The 19,004-nt window shown below is 43.6% G+C and overlaps 1 protein-coding gene across 2 annotated transcripts in view; it reads right to left on the bottom strand.

Annotated features, from left to right (window-relative positions):
• The window catches only part of GPATCH1 (G-patch domain containing 1), a 51,495-nt gene that overhangs the window by 19,409 nt on the left and 13,082 nt on the right, over positions 1–19,004 (bottom strand). For both annotated transcript variants that reach the window (XM_061138957.1, XM_061138958.1), the window contains 11 exons: positions 18,703–18,863; positions 16,769–16,866; positions 15,893–15,951; positions 14,925–15,167; positions 13,539–13,686; positions 10,281–10,360; positions 6,292–6,496; positions 4,183–4,479; positions 2,952–3,130; positions 2,328–2,455; positions 319–455 (listed from right to left, as the gene is read on the bottom strand). In XM_061138957.1, the coding sequence (XP_060994940.1) occupies positions 319–455; positions 2,328–2,455; positions 2,952–3,130; positions 4,183–4,479; positions 6,292–6,496; positions 10,281–10,360; positions 13,539–13,686; positions 14,925–15,167; positions 15,893–15,951; positions 16,769–16,866; positions 18,703–18,863 (1,735 nt within the window). The remainder of the gene's footprint in view (positions 1–318; positions 456–2,327; positions 2,456–2,951; positions 3,131–4,182; positions 4,480–6,291; positions 6,497–10,280; positions 10,361–13,538; positions 13,687–14,924; positions 15,168–15,892; positions 15,952–16,768; positions 16,867–18,702; positions 18,864–19,004) is intronic.

The following is a 19,004-nucleotide window of genomic DNA, read 5'->3' as shown; positions in this document are numbered from 1 at the left end:
AAAAGGCAAGCTCTACATTATGGCTCTTTAATTCATTCAAGAACATCAGTGAGCCTTTATGGTCCAAGCACTGTGCGAGGTGGTAGGAATGTGGCAGATGCTGAAGCAGAGCCCCAATCACAATGGTGTACACTTGGACCATGTCAGCATGAGCTGATGTACTCATATAAACAATCCTTTTAACAGGAGAGTTTGCACTGCTTGTACCCTACGGGCTAGATGGGTAGTTGCACTGCTTGTACCCTTTACCTCTGTCTTCCCAACAGGGTAGGGGCTGGGACCACCGTCAGCACATGGACCTGGGGAAGCCCTACTCACTGTCGGAACCTCGGTGCTGTGAAACTTTTTCACTTGGTGCTTGAGTCACAGGTGAGGAAGCTGTCTCAGGGATCGTCAGAAAGTTGAAGACTGAGTATTTGTCACGTTTCACTCTTGGTAAGCCAACTAAAGTTGAACTGGGGGTTGAAAAGGAAACATATATATAATTTTAATAACAACTGCAAGGATAAAATCAAATTCCTATGAAGCTGCTCATCTGTTTTTCACCAGTAGCCATTCTACTTGACTGAAAAGATCCCTTAAGATGTTTTTGCTTCTCAAAGCAATTTTAGAACTTAGAATGTCCAACTTTAGGAGTCAGGAGCTTTTTCTTATTATAGTAAGAGCCAGAATTTAATTTTGACAATGAATTTCAATGAAGAAAAAGTTCGATTGCTAAAAATATGCTTAAATTGTCTGACAAAATCTCTGATTCAACTGGATATGCTTTCTTGCCATGTTTACAATCAGATAAGTTGTTGAATTCATGAAATGAATCAGAAAACATAAGTTTCATTTTAAACTTAAAAGCTTCTGCACAACAAAGGAAACTATAAGCAAGGTGAAAAGACAGTCTTCAGAATGGGAGAAAATAATAGCAAACGAAGCAACAGACAAAGGATTAATCTCAAAAATATGCAAGCAACTCCTGCAGCTCAATTCCAGAAAAATAAATGACCCAACCAAAAAATGGGGCAAACATCTAAACAGACATTTCTCCAAAGAAGACATACAGATGGCTAACAAACACATGAAAAGATGCTCAACATCACTCATTATCAGAGAAATGCAAATCAAAACCACAATGAGGTACCATTACATGCCAGTCAGGATGGCTGCTGTCCAAAAGTCTACAAGCAATAAATGCTGGAGAGGGTGTGGAGAAAAGGGAACCCTCTTACACTGTTGGTGGGAATGCAAACTAGTACAGTCACTATGGAGAACAGTGTGGAGATTCCTTGAAAAACTGGAAATAGAACTGCCATATGACCCAGCAATCCCACTTCTGGGCATACACACCAAGGAAACCAGATCTGAAAGAGACCCGTGCACCCCAATGTTCATCGCAGCACTGTTTATAATAGCCAGGACATGGAAGCAACCTAGATGCCCATCAGCAGATGAATGGATAAGGAAGCTGTGGTACATATACACCATGGAATATTACTCAGCCATTAAAAAGAATTCATTTGAACTAGTCCTAATGAGATGGATGAAACTGGAGCTCATTATACAGAGTGAAGTAAGCCAGAAAGATAAAGACCAATACAGTATACTAACACATATATATATGGAATTTAGAAAGATGGTAACAATAACCCTATATGCAAAACAGAAAAAGAGACACAGATGTACAGAACAGACTTTTGGACTCTGTGGGAGAAGGCGAGGGTGGGATGTTTTGAAAGAACAGCATCAAAACATGTATATTATCAAGGGTGAAACAGACCACCAGCCCAGGTGGGATACATGAGACAAGTGCTCAGGGCTGGTGCACTGGGAAGACCCAGAGGGATGGGGTGGGGAGGGAAGTGGGAGGGGGGATTGGGATGGGGAATACATGTAAATCCATGGCTGATTCATGTCAATGTATGGCAAAAACCACTACAATATTGTAAAGTAATTAGCCTCCAACTTATAAAAATAAATGGGAAAAAATAAATAAATAAATAAAATTTAAAAAAAAAGAAAACCTGAGTTTCATTTTAACTGTAAAACTCTATGTGCAGGATTAAAAAGGTGACAAATTAGACAGACATTTTGTTTTTGTAACTTGACATATCTGAGTTTCCTCAGATATCTTCTGACAGAAAAAAGTTTGCTAAATGGAGATCTGCTTATTTTTTTACTAACAAATTAAAAGAAGTTAAATCTGCAGAGTCTGCAGTTTCAAGCACTTACAAGAAAGTTCACCTAGAAAAAGGAAATTTAAACGAGTATGTAGGGGGAAAGAAAGCTTTAACACAGGGGCGTAAGTACTGACACAAAGGCAGGTTTATCCAACTTACTCTGGATAAGGGTCAGGGACATTAAATCTCTTACACAGAAGCTTGTCAGGGTGCCACTCAAATATATCTCGGGTAAGCTTCCCAAACATCTTCATCTTCACAGCCGACTGCTTGTCACCGATGTCATTCTGGGAAAAGACAGTCATCTGGTTCATCAAGTGGCCACACGGCTGGCCTGTTTCTCCATTTACGAGTTTTCAAACCATCTCCCAAAATTTCAAAACAGCTTACGCTATATATCTGCTAAAGTACACTGGAAGTTAAAAGAACAAACCTATTTCTTATTCTATAGTGCCATCTATATTTTGATGCTTTTCACCAAAAGATTTAATGTATTTGGCTACACAGGGTTTTCATTTTAAAAATTCAGTATTGTAGGAGGTACTTCCCTGGTGGTCCAGTGGTTGAGAGCCCGCCTTGCAATGCAGGGGACGTGGTTTTCATCCCCGGTTAGGGAACTAAGATCCCACATGCTGTGGAGCAACTAAGCCCATGAGCCACAGCTAGAGAGCCCGTGCTGCAACTAAGATCTGAGGTACCCAAATAAATAAATTAAGTAAACAAATAAATCATTTAAAAGAATTAAAAAAAAAATTCACCACGAAGGGAATGGTGGCAACAGACCTCTTGGTCCCGAGGGACTTCCACCTGCTCGGAATCGTCCTCCTCCTTGGCATGAGTGAACCGGGAGGATAACGTCGAACGGGAAGATGCATACAGCAGGGCTGCCCGGGCAAACTCGTCCCGCTCTCGGCCTCGCTCCCACTCCGTCATTCCGGGGTCCAGACAACGTTCCAGAGCATCTGCGGGGGAGAACAAGGAACAGCTTCACTCCTAGGAAAAAACGGGCAATTTACAGGAGAACAAGTCATGCGTGCCACTGTAGAGTTCATCGGAGGAAACGCAAATCGTTAGCCTGGTTTTGAAGGGCACGGCACTGAGGTACTTGGTAGGTAATCGTGCTCCCTTCCTCAAAACGATGCTTTTATCCAAAGCACCAATAGTCCACCATGGTAAACAGTTTGATGATAAAATAATCTGTTAAGTAAATGTTTTATTAACCCAAAAAACGGATGCTTTTGTTGAATTCTGCCTCCTGCATGTAACAGAGAAAATTACTGGGAGACTAATGCTTGATTCAGTTTTCAAATCCAGCAATTTATTACTAGTACCAGACAGTGAAAATTCATCTGTATACTGTATTCCTAAGTTTGAGCAGAAAACACTTCTTTCTCTTTTTTTTTTTTTTAATTCAACAAGAAAACATCAGGGATGTAAAATCTTGGCACAGTACACAAGGATATGGCACAAGGATATGCTTTGAAAAACCAACCCCTCTAATTTGAGGACAAGCTCTCTTAGGACTTCTGCGTATATGAGCAAGCTCGTGCCTCAGCCTTGCCATATTTACTTCATAGATCACAGAGTGACTTTTCTCCCATGCAAGGGTTCAACAGCCAACTATCTTTGTAAGTCAAACTTTAGACTATGATTTAGAGCTACATGGTTAGGATCTTAAGACAGAGTGGAAAATGACCTTCTTCTCTTGGCAGGAAGTGCAACCCTCACACAGAAGTCAAACATTTGCAAACAGAAAATGGTCTGTAATTTAGCATTAGCCAAGGCACGCTCTCTATTTAAACAGCTATCTTTGGGACCCGAGATACAGAGAAACACAGGCTAATTGTTCTTGCTTTCTTAGGTCAAGAGCCAGGGCCTGGAATCTTTACAGTGTTCACAGCAGGGCAAAATAAAACTGCCAGAGCAGGATACCTCAGTTCTGTCTGGGCCTCGGGTCAGAACAGTAAGAACACTCCCCCTGGTGACATGTGGGAGGCCCAGGCCTAGCACCCACCTTTCTGACCCCGTTTCATATTCACTAAAAATTCTTCATATCGTTTTTGCTTCTCTGGATCTTTAGCGAAAGGTTTGAAGTTACTGGTTCTTGTGGTGGCTGTCCCTCCACTCAACGCCATGTGCCACGAGCAGTGTCCGACATCTGGAGATGAGGGCTGCGGTCTGCTGCCTGAGGCACTCTGGGCCAGGCTCCTGGCCCTGAGCTGAGCGGCTTTAAGGTCAGATGCCTGCTTCACTTCTTTGAGTCTCTCTTTATCTTTCTGGGACAGAAATTCTAACACTGAAGTGGGTGCCCCTATAAAGAAACAATAAGAGTAAGAGATGAAAAATGTTGTTAAGACATCTATATGCACATTCCTCTCCACATATACATTTTCAATATCACAAATTTATGAAATTGGAGGGGAGTATTTTACATGCAGTGTCATCTGCATTCATACTGTCCCTGTGACACAACTAGACAGGAATAAAATAATGACACCTCCATTTTACACTTGGCAAAAGAGGGGGCTAATGCTTCAGTGTTTACCAGGCCAATGAGAGCTCCTAAAGAGGAACCTGACATTGCAGTCTCCGGGCCTCCGTTAGCATAAGCCCTGGCTCGGAGCACAGTTACCTGTCACACACTATGTCACAAATGCCCACTGAGCATCTGCTCCATGCTGGGCCTGGGGCTGGGAGAAATATGTGAGGTTGTGCTCTCACTACTGAGGGAGACGGACCCTAAAGAAAGCAAGAATCAACACCAGAGGACTGCCATGAGAGGAGGACTATGGGGGAAAAATAAACACAGAATAACCTAGATGAGAGGACTGGTCGTAGGGGCAGAGAGAGAGAGAATTAACAAACAGTGGGCAGGGAAAGCCTGGGAAGTGTCTCCAAAAAGATAATATCTGAGGTAAGTTCCAGTAAAAAGAAGGAGCTGGGAATTCCCTGGCAGTCGAGCAGTTCGGACTCTGCACTTTCACTGCCGAGGGCCTGGCTTCAATCCGTGGTGAGAGAACTAATATCCTGCAAGCCTCACAGCAAGGCAAAAAATAAAAAATAGCCAAAACAGGAGAGAAAAGAGAGGCAGAGGAAAAGTGAAGGCCCCAAGGCACATCATGGTGGCAGGCTCAGAGGGCAGGAGGGAGGACCACAAGGCTGGACCGCAGCGGGGTTCAGGCAAAGTGGAGGAGGCTGTGGCCCGAAAGGCAGGCAGGGTGGGGTCCCCAGGGCCCCGAGAGCAGGAGGGGAGTGTTTTAGGGGAGTGCGAGGGGAGCGATGTAATTTGGCGGCTGTTGAAGGGAACTGAGGAGGCAGGGAGGAGGCTGCGGCAGTGATCCAGATGACAGAAGGTGGGCGCAGAGACCAGGGTGGAAGCAGTGGCAATGCAGAGAAGGGGACGGGGTCCCCACGCACGGTGAGGGTAGACCGAGAGGCTTGCTGAGGGGCTGGGTATGGCAGGGGGAGGCAGGGAAAGAAAGGTGCGGAGAATCAGGATTCCCGTCTTCTAGGCCAGGCAGGGGGTCACTGGTGGTACCATTGACTGAGAAGGGGAAGGCTGGAGAAACAGCAACTTTGGGGAAGGAAGTGGGGAACCAAGAATTCTCATTTGGTCTACTATATTTCAGGCTCCCAAACCAAGTCCAAGTCCATCTCTCAGTGGGTCTTTGGGCTCCAGCCTACAAGGGGATTCTCCATATCTGTTCATCCTTTCAGACACACTCATTCCTCTCAGGCTTTCGGGAAAAGAGCCACAGTACCCCTTTCCCCTGAGGAAAAGAAACCATATGTTCCCAGGCTGTGCAGAAAAAAATGAAGGTACACATGGCCCTGGTCTTCACCTCATTCTTGGACAACTACCAAAAGTCTGGAAACTGCTGCACTTAAGACAGGGCTTATAATTTTAATGACAGAACTCAAACTGATGATGGGAAAACAACAAGTACTAAGTAGAGGATGTGTACAGTTAAGCATGCCATTCACAACCAACCATTTTTATTCCCACAGCTTGCGAATACAAAACTATGTAAAAAACTTCAATGGAAAAAGGACTTTCCATTTTGCTTTGGGTAGCTCAGGTTATTACAAATGTCATGATTTTAACCTTCTCCGTGGCACATACCTTGAATAGGCGTCTCTCCTAGCAACTCTCCCCTTTTGTAGGCATTCAGCTGGTGCCTACTATGTGTCCCTGGGTCATTTGTCGGCTTCCCGGCTGACTCCGATAATACCTGAAGTAAGTGGGAGTTCTCTGAGGTTGCAGCCACCACAGGTCTGAAATAATGCACTGGTCGATAGTCTTTTGGCAATTCAGGTGGTGGATAAATCTTAAAAAAAAAACAACAATAAAGCAAAACTCAAGAATATACAGGCAGCAAGGTGATGACGTTTTACTGAACCAAGACAGCTCATTACCTCTGGCCATTGTTAATCCCACCCTTTCCTAGGCAGGGTGGCAGCCCCAGGAACAGCCTGCCCAAGTGCCCAGGCAATACCCATCCTGGATGTGGAGGGGCATCAGAACCACCTTGTTCTCAAGGTCAGACATTTTAGATATCACCCCTGATCACTCTTCATTTTATTTTTATTAGTTGGAGGCTAATCACTTTACAATATTGTAGTGGTTTTTGCCATACATTGACATGAATCAGCCATGGATTTACATGTGTTCCCCTTCCTGATCCCCCCTCCCACCTCCCTCTCCATCCCATCCCTCTGAGTCTTCCCAGTGCACCAGCCCTGAGCACTTATGCATCCAACCTGGGCTGGTGATCTGTTTCACCCTTGATAGTATACTTGTTTCAATGCTATTCTCTCAGATCATCCCACCCTCGCCTTCTCCCACAGAGTCCAAAAGTCTGTTCTGTACATCTGTGTCTCTTTTTCTCTTTTGCATATAGGGTTATTGTTACCATCTTTTTAAATTCCACATATATGTGTTAGTATACTGTATTGGTCTTTATCTTTCTGGCTTACTTCACTCTGTATAATGGGCTCCAGTTTCATCCATCTCATTAGAACTGATTCAAATGAATTCTTTTTAATGGCTGAGTAACATTTCATGGTGTATAGGTACCACAGCTTCCTTATCCATTCGTCTGCTGATGGGCATCTAGGTTTCTTCCATGTCCTGGCTATTATAAACAGTGCTGCGATGAACACTGGGGTACACGTGTCTCTTTCAGATACCCCTGATCACTGTTAACAGAGATGCTACTGTGCATGCTTTATATCATGGGAACAATAATGATAACTATGATAATTATAGTTACTGCAACTGGTTCACATGGAGAACTGGTCCACTGTGAATTAGAAAACTTAGAAAAGTAAGATTCACGGCTTAGCTTTTAAAAAATAACTTTAAATAAGTTTTTTCCCCCCTGTAATCTCTCCTAGTTTAATGTTCAAATAGTATGACTGATAAAAAATGTTATTAAGGTGCTGGAGATATATTTGAAGAGTATTATGTCTTGGCTGAACTTAGTTATTTTTAAATTCAGTATTCTTTCTCTGGTTATGTTTCAGTTTCAAATGGGAGTTTCAGGCCTTTTTTTTTTTAATCAAAAAATTTTATTTAATTTCAGTACTTCACTGAAATTAAAGTACATTTGGGAAATTCAGGCATTCCTGATGGTGGAACAGATAAGCTAAAAGAAAGCACTCACCATTTTAAAATTACTGCTCTAAATGGTCTTCCTTGCTCCTGGTCTAACAAATACATGTTTAAGGACAGTCCTATTTAATCCATTTTCTAGATTTTTCAGCTACCTGGCATTCTGAGCTCTGTGATGAGTGAATCACTGAATGTTCTCAGCCCCAGCCACACACTGCACTCACCTGGGGGGGTTTAACACTACTGGTGCCTGCCTTCTGTCCCATAAAAAAAAGTCAGCTGTGGTTGGAGTTTCCCAAATTTCCCAGTGGCTGTAAGGTGCAGCCCGGGGTGAGCACCTGGTCTGATGAGAGTCATAAAACAGTGCTATGATCATTGTTAGCAAATCTCATTTTTATCATCTTAGCTTGACTACCTTCTCTGAAAAACACAGGCTCCCAAATCAGCCAGGAACATTCTCCTGTTACCATGACACAAAAATCCAGAAAAGCGTGGCAGAAAAGAAGTGTGTGTACACACGACTCTTCTTTATTCTCCTCTACTGCATTCAAGGGCTACCCTGACGGCTCAGTTGGTAAAAGAACCGCCTGCAGTGCAGGAGATGCTGCTTCTATTCCTGGGTCGAGAAAATCTGCTGGAGAAGGGATAGGCTACCCACTCTGTATTCTTGGGCTTCTCTTGTGGCTCAGCTGGTAAAGAATCCGCCTGCAATACGGGAGACCTGGGTTAGATCCTTGGGTTGGGAAGATCCCCTGGAGAGGGAAAGGCAACCCACTCCAGTATTCTGGCCTGGAGAATTCCATGGACTGTATAGTCCGTGGGGTCGTAAAGAGCTGGACACGACTGAGCAACTTTCACTTTCACTGCATTCAAAGCATTTCACTCCCTCTGCTAAATCATTGCTCTGTTCTGCCTCTGGATGCAGAGCCTGGGTTTTTAGTCGCATATTAGAAAACCTGCCTGTCCGTAAGAGGTTCAGTGAACACAATCTCGCTCTTAATTGTTCATGGCCAAAGCCCTCTCCAGGGAGGAACCACCAGTGCCCTTCTCTCCATTTATACATCCTGCCCACAACCCTGGGTTTGTCTGTCTAGCGCTCTCAATGAGCAGGAGCTACTTGGGGGCCAACACTTAGCCTTGAACACTGAGGAGAATAAGTACTTCTCGACCGTTTTAAAGAATTGTTTTTAATGTGGATCATTCTTAAAGTCTTTATTAAATTTGTTACAATATTATTTCTGTTTTATGTCTTGGTCCTTCGGCCATGAGGCATGTGTGATCTTAGCTCCCTGACCAGGGATTGAACCTATACCTCCTGCATTAGAAGACGAAGTCTTAACCACTGGACTACCAGGGAAGTCCCTCTCAACCATTTTAATGCTCCCTTTCATTCGTGTAAAAAACTCATATTCCCCTTTGACATTTCTGGTAAATGACAGCAGCTTACTATGTGCCCCATACTGTTCTGATATATTCTGCTCGCTGTTCCATTAACTATAACAACTAAACAAATCAAAGCCACTGTAATACCTATATGATTTCTCAGGCTGCGCTGTTCCTGGTCTCCCAGGTTCTGAAGAACTACAGGCCAAGCCACAGAGGTACTTAACAAATGTTTCCTGAGTCAAAAACAAAAAACCTGTTAAAAGTGTGGAACAATCTAACATAAGGATGCCAAGGAGGCAAATGGCCAGACACTCCTCATGAACTATGATGGGTGTTAAAGAACCATGTGTCCAAAGCTGTAAAAAAGCTCACAGAAACAGGACTGTCTGGAAAGGCATGGAGACTTCTCGCCAGGACTCGACGCACACACTCCCAGCTTTTCCCCCTTCCAGTTGGCACAAGCAAGGAGCCCAGGGAGCACTGCCCATGGCAGCTAACGTGCTCCATGGCGGCCAGAAGTCACAACCAGGAGCTGCTATGGCTCTTTGAAACTTTCTATAAGTTACATTGCCCCTAGGGTTGTATCAATTCTATTCTCCTACCAGTTTTTAATACAATTCTTCCTTAATGGAAATAGCCACTCACTTGAAGCGCAGATTTAAAAGATTAGCAGTTAGGGACTTCTCCAGTGGCCCAAGAATCTCTAGTGGTTGAGAATCTGCCTTGCAATGCAGGAGAAAGGAGTTTGATCCCTGGTCGGGGAACTAAGATCCCACATGCTATGGAGCAACTAAGCCCAGACCAGAACTACTGAAGCCCATGCACCACAATGAACGCTCCCGTGTGCCACAACTAAGACCCGATGCAGCTGAATAGATAAATATATATATATTAGGGGAAAAAAAGACTAGCAGTTAGATGTTTTAAACAGTGTGGTTACTGACTGACATTTCCAATGTAGAATGTTTCCTTGGACCATTAATAGTCATCAAGCCGTTGCCTCAGTTAACAGAATTTATTTTTCTTTTCAATTGTCAATACAATAACTGATATTACACAGCAGCAGATATTTTAAACATTAAACCAGCAAGAAAAAAAAAACAAAAACTTACTTTCTTGGAAGATAAAGGTTTAGAAGCCAAGGAAAAGCCATCCAAAATTTTGCCAACGTAGCGAAGGTCTTTCTCTGATTCTACAAAATGATGTAATTTGATTAGTTCCAGAGGCAAAGAAGATTAGAGTAAGACAGAAGACCTCAGTTTTTTATCTCCAGGATCATAAAACACTACATGTCACTGCTCTCAGTAAAAGGGAGGAGAGAATGGCCTGGAAAGCCCTCACACCTCTGTTGACTCAGTGACCAGCAGCCCAGAGCACACCGCCCGTGCTGATTAGGCTGCCCATGGCACCTCGGTCGACATTATCTAGAAAAAGTACCTGAGGTCCTAAGCTAAGGGGCACCAGAGGATATACTCTATGGAGTAAAAGATCTCAAAACCATCAAGAGAACAAGTATGGATAAAAAATAAAAATAACTTTGAAAGAGTCATGAAGAACCATGGGGCGACAAACCTCCCAGTTTCTTTAGCAACCATCCAAACAAGGCACAGAAGGCAGTACAACCAGGTCAGCCTGTAATCTAATCGTGGGACTAATTAAAGGTGCTTTTGTCGTTTTCTCAATTGAAATTCGAACAAGAGATAAAGATCATTAATTCCGGATATGACTAAGGCCCTCTGACTTGCAGCTAGGGATGGTTTTATTGGTCTCAGAGACAACCCCTTTGATTCTCAAGGACTGTCTGCACTTAGAGGTTATGCTGAAAATCCATATGCGTGAACTGCATTTTCTGTAGCCAAAAGCCCCTGTTGCATGACCCCAGCACTTACACAAGCTGGGTGTTGAACCCTGAAGCAGGCATGGCTACGTGCTGTGTAGGTGGTGCTGAGGTTTTAAACCATTTATGACGCAGCACTGGCCAGTAACTACCCTCCCCTATAGCCTCATTCTTTGTACTTCAGCTGACTTAAAATGTTTGTACCAGCTTCTGGAAATCCCTAAAACCCTGTAGGGAGATACAGGACTAAATTTTACATTCTCAGAATTTTGTATTCTTTTAAAAACCAGCAATTTCACTTTTATGAATTTGTTCTGAAGAAATAAATAAACGTCTATACACAGAGAGCCATGAGACTATTACAGCCCTATTGATCAAAAAAATAACAACAATTTAAAAATCAGCTATGGAGGCTGGCTACATATAGACTCAGTGAAAAACCGTAAGGTCAGAACTGTAGATGGTGTGACCCTAAGGGGAGGGGAGAGGACTGTGGCAGAGAGGTAATAAGGGGCGGGTGGGGAGCTCAGAGAGAGGCACCAACCCAGGCTTGATGGGGAGAGGAGGGGAATTTAAGGCAAAGGTGCCATACATACAAAGAAAGAGCCAAAGATTAGGCGGAGAAGGCAGATTTAAATATGTATATTTATTATAGATTAGTAATTACTATATAAATAATATGCTAACATTAGTAATATAGTATATATACATATATATTATATATAACAATATATATTAATGTTGATATAGCTAGTTTTATTGGGCTGGCCACAAAGTTTAGGTTTTTTGATAGACCTTATGGAAAATTCCAAATGAATATTTGGCCAACTATAAGTAATAACTAGCATATGGTAATACAAGCTATATTAATTAATATGTTATATTATAATGTTAATATTATATGTCTTCTTTTCAGTTATAAAACCAATACATAGTCTTGGGAGAAAAATCTGAAAATACAGGTGAGCAAAAGGAAGAAAATAAAAGCAGCCTAGTTCCCACTTGGATGTGACGTCTACTGATGTCTGGCTACACACCCACCCAGCACCTTGTATAAAACCTTATATGTTGGGCTTCCCTGATAGCTAAATTGGTAAAGAATCTGCCTGTAATGAAGGAGACTCCGGTTCAATTTCTGGGTTGGGAAGATCTCCTGAAAGAAGGGAAAAGCTACCCACTTCAGTATTCTGGCCTGGAGAATTCCATGGACTGCAGTCCACGGGGTCCTAGAGTCAGACACCACTGAGCGACTTTCACTTTCTTAGTGGTGATGAGGACAGAGGCCACTCACACACGCAGAGTGCTGGGTTTCCATGGGACAGGAGAGTCACTGCCACACCCAGTGCCCAGAGGCACAGAGAGGTAAAGCAGCCTGCCCAAGGTCAGCCGATTACTGAGGAGAGCCAGGACTGCAGTCTTCAGAGTCCGTGCTCACAGCCATCAAGCAAACTACTTCTGAAGACTATTTATTTTTGCACCTGCTCTTTTCTCTTCTGGAAATGTAAAATTGGCATTATTTTGGGGAGTGATGCTTAGATTATTTAAAATAAGGGTTAGATCAAGCTTGACCTGACTATAGCTAAAAATGTCTAAATGGAATGTTTTATTTAGACTCTCATCTCCTTACTTTAAGTGGCTGTTATAGGAGGTGTCATTTATTCACCATTTATTCTTTGGGGTAGGTACTATGCCAAACCTGTGATGCCATTTAATCCTTACAGTGCCCTCAGAGTGGATTTTACCCTCACTTTACAAATGGTTATAAGCCTCATGCAGCTGGGAAGTAGAGAGCTGGGATTCGAAGTTAGGTCTGATTGAGGAGACAGCCAGGATTCAAATCCAATTCTGACTGGATTCACATGTCATTAAATCACATTAAATCATTAAAATCACATGTCATTAAAACCTACTGACTCCTCCCTACACCTTCTCTGAAAAGAAAAACTGAAATCCTACTTAGATCCATAGGGTCTGAATCACTATAGACTCTGACTTGAAATTCCAGGTGTACTGAGAGAAGTCCATCTCCGAGCTCAACAAGAGCCCCTAAGAGCCAGATACACAAGTGAAGAGATGGGCTGGGCACCAATCTCCATCTTGCTGCAGGCTCTCTGGACGGACCACTTGGTCCCCACACCTGGCTTCCTGACCGGTTTCTTGAGTTGGCCTCTTTTGGCCACCTGCCCAGTTCCTTGAGCTGGGAATGCTACCCTCTGACCAAGTGTCAGCTCTGACTTGCAACATGAGCCAGCACCTGTCGACATACTTGCTCCTGTCCTGATTCCAGCCCCTTCCTCCTCCCCGCTTGACCTTGCCTTGACAGTTGGCTTTGGCCTTGAACAGGTCTAAGTCCCACGTCTGTCTTACTTCCCACAGTGGGCCTGTCTTCTCCCCACTGTGTTTCTCACTCTGCATCTTTGACCAATGACTTCCTGCTCCACAGAGGCTGACCCTCCAATAGCGATTGTGCAATCCCTTCTTCCTGAGGTCCTGACACTTGGTCCTACCATCAGTTGTGGGCCCATGGAATTACCTTTCTGACTTTTATACTGCCTGGGTGCTGTCCAGCCATAGAGTCCATCCCCGGGCTCCTCATCCTTCAAAACGGTATCGTACTTGGATAGAGTTTCTGTGGCATAGATATCGTCATCTTCCTCTTCCAGGGCACCAACACCAAAAGCCTTCAAAAACAGAATTTCACACTGAGAAATTTCAGGGTTTTCGTGCATGCCAGCATTGAAGAATGAAGCTACTATAAGGATATGACTGATCAGACCACATTAGCACTTGGAGATAACCAAGACAGAAGCGAATGGGAGCCCCAGATTAATACATGGATCCCGGTCTTTCGGAAAACAATGACCAGAGGGGAATGTCCCACCTCCTGTGCTGCAGCTATCCTCCAGGCTCAGCAGCAGCCATGGTTGGGACCCCAGTGCAGGAAGAGAAGTGGAGAACACTTCTCCCAAATAGCCATGCAGGGGGAGAAATGAGACCTCCAAAAGGAGAAAGGAAGAAATGTTCATCTACTGAGGCCAGGGTTGGTGACCAGGGTCTAAAAACCACTGCTACTCAAACAGCTGCAAAAGGAACTCCTAACCTTTGTAGGAAATGGCCAAGAACAAGTATCACTTTGTGATAAAAGGATTGGGGAAAAAAGCAAAACAAAAAAAGTATAGGAAAGAAAAGGATCTCTGAATCAATTTGAGAGAACAGGCAATCAGGAAAAGCTCTCCATCTCCTCAAAGGTCAAAAGCAAGTCTCCCAAGTAAATTCTACACACGAGTTCCTGACTTAGAGCTTGCAGCACTGGGAAAGAGTCGGAGAGGTAGTAAAATGTGGACCTGAATTTGGAGAGGCAAACTCTGATTCAACTATTAATTAAATCAAAGAGGTAAGTGTGGTTTTCTGCTCAGCCCAGCAGGGGTATGGGAAAGCATGTCTCACACCTAGAAATGCGCCAACTCCACCAAGAACATTAGGTCACAGGATCACGTATTCAAATCAGGAGGGTATGTTTTAAATGTCTTCAGACAAGCTCTTAAGGAAAATACAAACCCTTTAAGGTCTTCATTTAGTCAATCAATAATGAGTGCTTACTATGGGGCAAGGGCTTCGAAGGTGGCACTAGTGATAAAGAACCCAGCTGCCAATGCAGGAAACATAAGAAATGTGGGTTCAGTCCCTGGGTTGGGAAGATCCCCTGGAGGAGGGCATGGCAACCCACTCCAGTATTCTTGTCTGGAGAATCCCATGGACAGAGGAGCCTGATGGGCTATAGTCCATGGAGTTGCAAGGATGGGACATGACTGAAGCAACTCGCACGCACTCACATGCATGCACTATGGGGCAAATACAATATGACAAGAATTCTTCTTTGTCAATGATTCCCTGCCTATAAAACAGAAAACACTTTTACCTGTCCTGAAATTCCCAATTTTCTTCCTTTATTCACACCAATGTCTCCAAGAAGATGGCTGGTCTCTTCGTGTCCCCCACTAAAAAGATTAAAATGTTCTCCTGAGGTTCCAAACAGTGCTTGGTGGGGATCCAGGCCCTTGTAAGCCAGTCCGTGTACATTATCTTTGGGTGTGAAATCCACGGGTGTGACATCCTTGGGTGCAAAGGTCACATTTTCTGGCAAGTAGTCATCATCTTCATCCTATTTTCAGTGTTTAAAAAGTGGAATGCAGGTGAGTCATGGCCTGGCGTAAAGCCTGTAAAATACCATTTTCAAATGCCATGATTCATTCCCCAGACAACAGTCATCATACTTTCATTTCTGCTATCACAGATCACTAAATCAAGTCCCCGAACAAGTGACACTAACACAAACAACTCCATACTTTGTAACCTCTTTTTTATCTTTTTATTGAAGTACAGTTGATTTACAATGCTGTGTTAGTTTCAGGTACACAATAAAGTGATTCAGTTTAATAACATATATCTTTTTCAGATTTCTTTTGGATTATAGGTTATTTCAAGATATTGAATACAGTTCCGTGTGCTATACAGTAGGTCCTTATTGTGAGCAACTAAGTGCACACACACACACAGTGTATATATTTTAATCTCAAACTCCCAATTTGTCTCTCCCCCTTGGCCCCATCACTATCTCCTTTACTAACCATAAGCTTGTTTTCTATATCTGTGAGCCTACTTCTGACAAACGATTCCATTTTAAGAATCTGAACAGACTGGGGGCATCAATGGGGCTGGCATGTTGCTGAATATATTATCTGGCATAATGAGGACAGTTTTAGGGTATGGGTATTCCCCTGAAATAGGATAGGACTGACTTCTAAAATTTTCTGACCTTAAATTTCACGTTCATAAAATAACAGGTGCTATTGTGCCAAACTGAAGGTCAATCATCCTATACAATACCTCAGATCCTTCAGAGCCTCCAGGGGGTAATGCACAGCCATAGATTTTTACTCCAGGATCTATAAAAGAGATTTCAACTGCGTTAGCCAGGGGTGACTAGAAATGTAGAAAGCTGGTTCACGGACGCACTTCAGAGGAAGACGGCTGAGCCTGTGAAAGGTGCTCCAGCTCTCGAGTCGGGCACGCATCACTTGGGTGTTGCACTAGCTCCTGCCCCACCTGCACTCTGGCAGCAACGCACACAGTGACCAACCACTACTGCCCAGAACCACAGGGAACCGGAAAGTGCTGCTTCCTCCAAGAGTTCACAGTCTAGCTGGGGAGACCAAGGGACAGGAATGAACAGAAAATAACCATGGTAAGCTACAACACTGTTTTGGTAAAGGTAGGAAACAAGAACTTTCACAGGCTGCTGGTGGGAATGTAAAATAGTACAATCCTGCCAGAAAGTGATCTCGCATTACAGGCGAAAAACCTAAAAATATCTGCACATCACTTGACCCAGCAATCTTATTTCTAGAAACAGAGAGTCATCAAAAAGTATGCTCCCAATGCAGGGGGCCTGGGTTCAATCCCTAGTCATGAAATTAGATAATACATATCGTAACTAAGAATTCATAGGCCCCAACTAAAGATCCCACATGCTGCAATGAAGATCAAATATCCCAAGTGCCACAGCTTAGACCCAGCACAGCCAAATAAATTAATAAATACATAATTTTGAAAAAAAAAAAGTCTGCATGGCACAACTAAGAGTTTGCATGCCACAACTGAGGCAGCAAGGGTCAAAGATCCCACATGCTGCAACTGGGACCTGGCACAGCCAAGTAAATGTTTTTAAAAAGTATGCTGCAGAATAGTAATCAATATACATACCAGGTTTCTGTCGGCGTGGTCTTCTCTTTACTCGAGGACCAATTCCTTGTCCTTCCTTCCAACCCATTTTTCTTAGCAATTCAAAACCAACAGATAATCTAGGATATCAAGGTACCAACAACGAACTTTTTAAAACAACCAAGGAACAGTAGGAAACAAGCAACTCATATATCTGTCATGCCTGAGCCCTTCTCCCATCCCTGCTAGGATTGCATGGCCCTGCTGTTCCCACCACAGCTGACTGAACCTGGGGAAGTCCATCAGATGCCCCCTCTCCCAGGGCTTTGGGACGGGCAGACAGATGCCAAGCACGTGGCCTGGGAAGCCATGATGGTCTGAGGCTGCCAAATCAGGCCACATGCCCAGGAGCAGAACAAGGAGGTATGCAGAATGGGAGGATAGAATGAGGAGAGAGCCCTTAAAATTGGGAGGCAGGGGGTCAGAGGGAAGCCACACCAGCTCCTAGTAGCTCTGCAGCCTCCAGTAACACAGCCAGCGGCTAGAGTTCTAGAGTTATGCCATGTGGTAACAGCGCAAGGTCCTGTTAGCAAAACCCCCTTTTGTACTCAAGCTAGGCTAAGAGGGCTTCTCCTACTTGCAGCCAAATTAACCTTAATTAAGATTATCATCATGCAAAATGCCAGGGTGGATAAATTACAAGCCAGAATCAAGATTGCCAGGAGAAATATCAACAGCCTCAGACATGTAGATGATACCCCTTTAACGGCAGAAAGTGAAGAGGAACTAAAGAGCCTCTTGATGAGGGTGAAAGAAGAGAGTGAAAAAGCTGGCTTAAAACTCAACATTCAAAAAACGAGGATCATGGCATCCAGTCCTATCACCTCATGGCAAATAGATGGGGAAAATGTGGAAACAGTCTCAGATTTCATTTTCTTGGGATTCAAAATCAATGCGGATGGTGATTGCAGCCACGAAATTAAAAGATAGTTGCTCCTTGGAAGAAAAGCTATGACCAACCTAGACAGTGTATTTAATAGAGACATCACTTTGCTGACAAAGGTCCATCTAGTCAAAGCTATGATTTCTCCAATAGTCATGTATGGATGTGAGTGTTGGACCACAAAGAAGACTGAGCACCAAAAAATAGATGCTTTCGAACTGTTGCACTGGAGAAGACTCTTGAGAGTCCTTTGAACAACAAGGAAATCAAACCAGTCAATCCTAAAGGAAATCAATCCTGAATATTCTTTGGGAGGACTGTTGCTGAAGCTGAATCTCCAATACTTTGGCCACCTGATGCAAAGAGCCAACTCACTGGAAAAGATTGAGGGCAAGAGGAAAAGGGGGTAACAGAGGATGAGATGGTTGGATGACATCACTGACTCAATGGACATGAGTTTGAGCAAACTCAGGGAGATAGTGAAGGACAGGGAAGCCTGGCATGTTGCAGTTCATGGGGTCGCAAAGGGTCAGACAAGACTGAGTGACTGAACAACAACAAGATTATCATACATAGGCAAGGCAGTGGTGCCAAGATCAGAGAAGTCAGAATTAAATTCTTCTGGGGATGTCCCTGGTGGTCCAGCATTTAGGACTCTGAGCTCCCGATGCAGGGGACTGGTTTCCATCTCTGGTTAGGGAACAAGATCACACATGCCACAACCAAAGATCCCACAGTAAGTGTGTGAAAGTCGCTCAGTCAGTGTCTGACTCTTTGCGACCCCATGGACTATACAGTCCATGGCATTCTCCAGGCCAGAATACTGGAGTGGGTAGCCTTTCCCTTCTCCAGGGGATCTTCCCAACCCAGGGATCGAACCCAGGTCTCCTGCATTGCAGGCAGATTCTTTACCAGCTGATCCCACAAGCTGCAACTAAAAGAGCCTGCATGCCAAGATCAAGGGTCCTGGAAGCCTCTGCCAAGACCCAGGGCAGCCACATAAATGAATTCATTACAAAAAAATTCTTCTTACTTTGCTGGTGTTATCAGGTCATCAAGCAGAGTGGCTCCAGGAATAGGGGCAGTAGCCGCTGCTAACTGCCGGGCCTTTTCTCGTATCCGATCTTTGGTTTTAGAAGCAAAATCATCTGTGGTAACAATTGATTTAGGTGCTATCCCAAATTCACTAAGATCCTTAAAAAAAAAAAAAATCAAACAGTTACTCACATTATTTGGAAAGTAATTAAGTATGATACATCACATGGCTTTATTTCTCTGAAAAAAAATGTTAAAACTATGAAACTGAGTTAAGAATCAGCAGAGCAGCTGATTTTC

Source organism: Dama dama, chromosome 4, assembly GCF_033118175.1.
Source record: "Dama dama isolate Ldn47 chromosome 4, ASM3311817v1, whole genome shotgun sequence".
Lineage (NCBI taxonomy): Eukaryota > Metazoa > Chordata > Mammalia > Artiodactyla > Cervidae > Dama > Dama dama.
The sequence above is the reverse complement of the archived record's forward strand: the minus strand, read 5'-3'. Positions and strand labels throughout refer to the sequence as shown.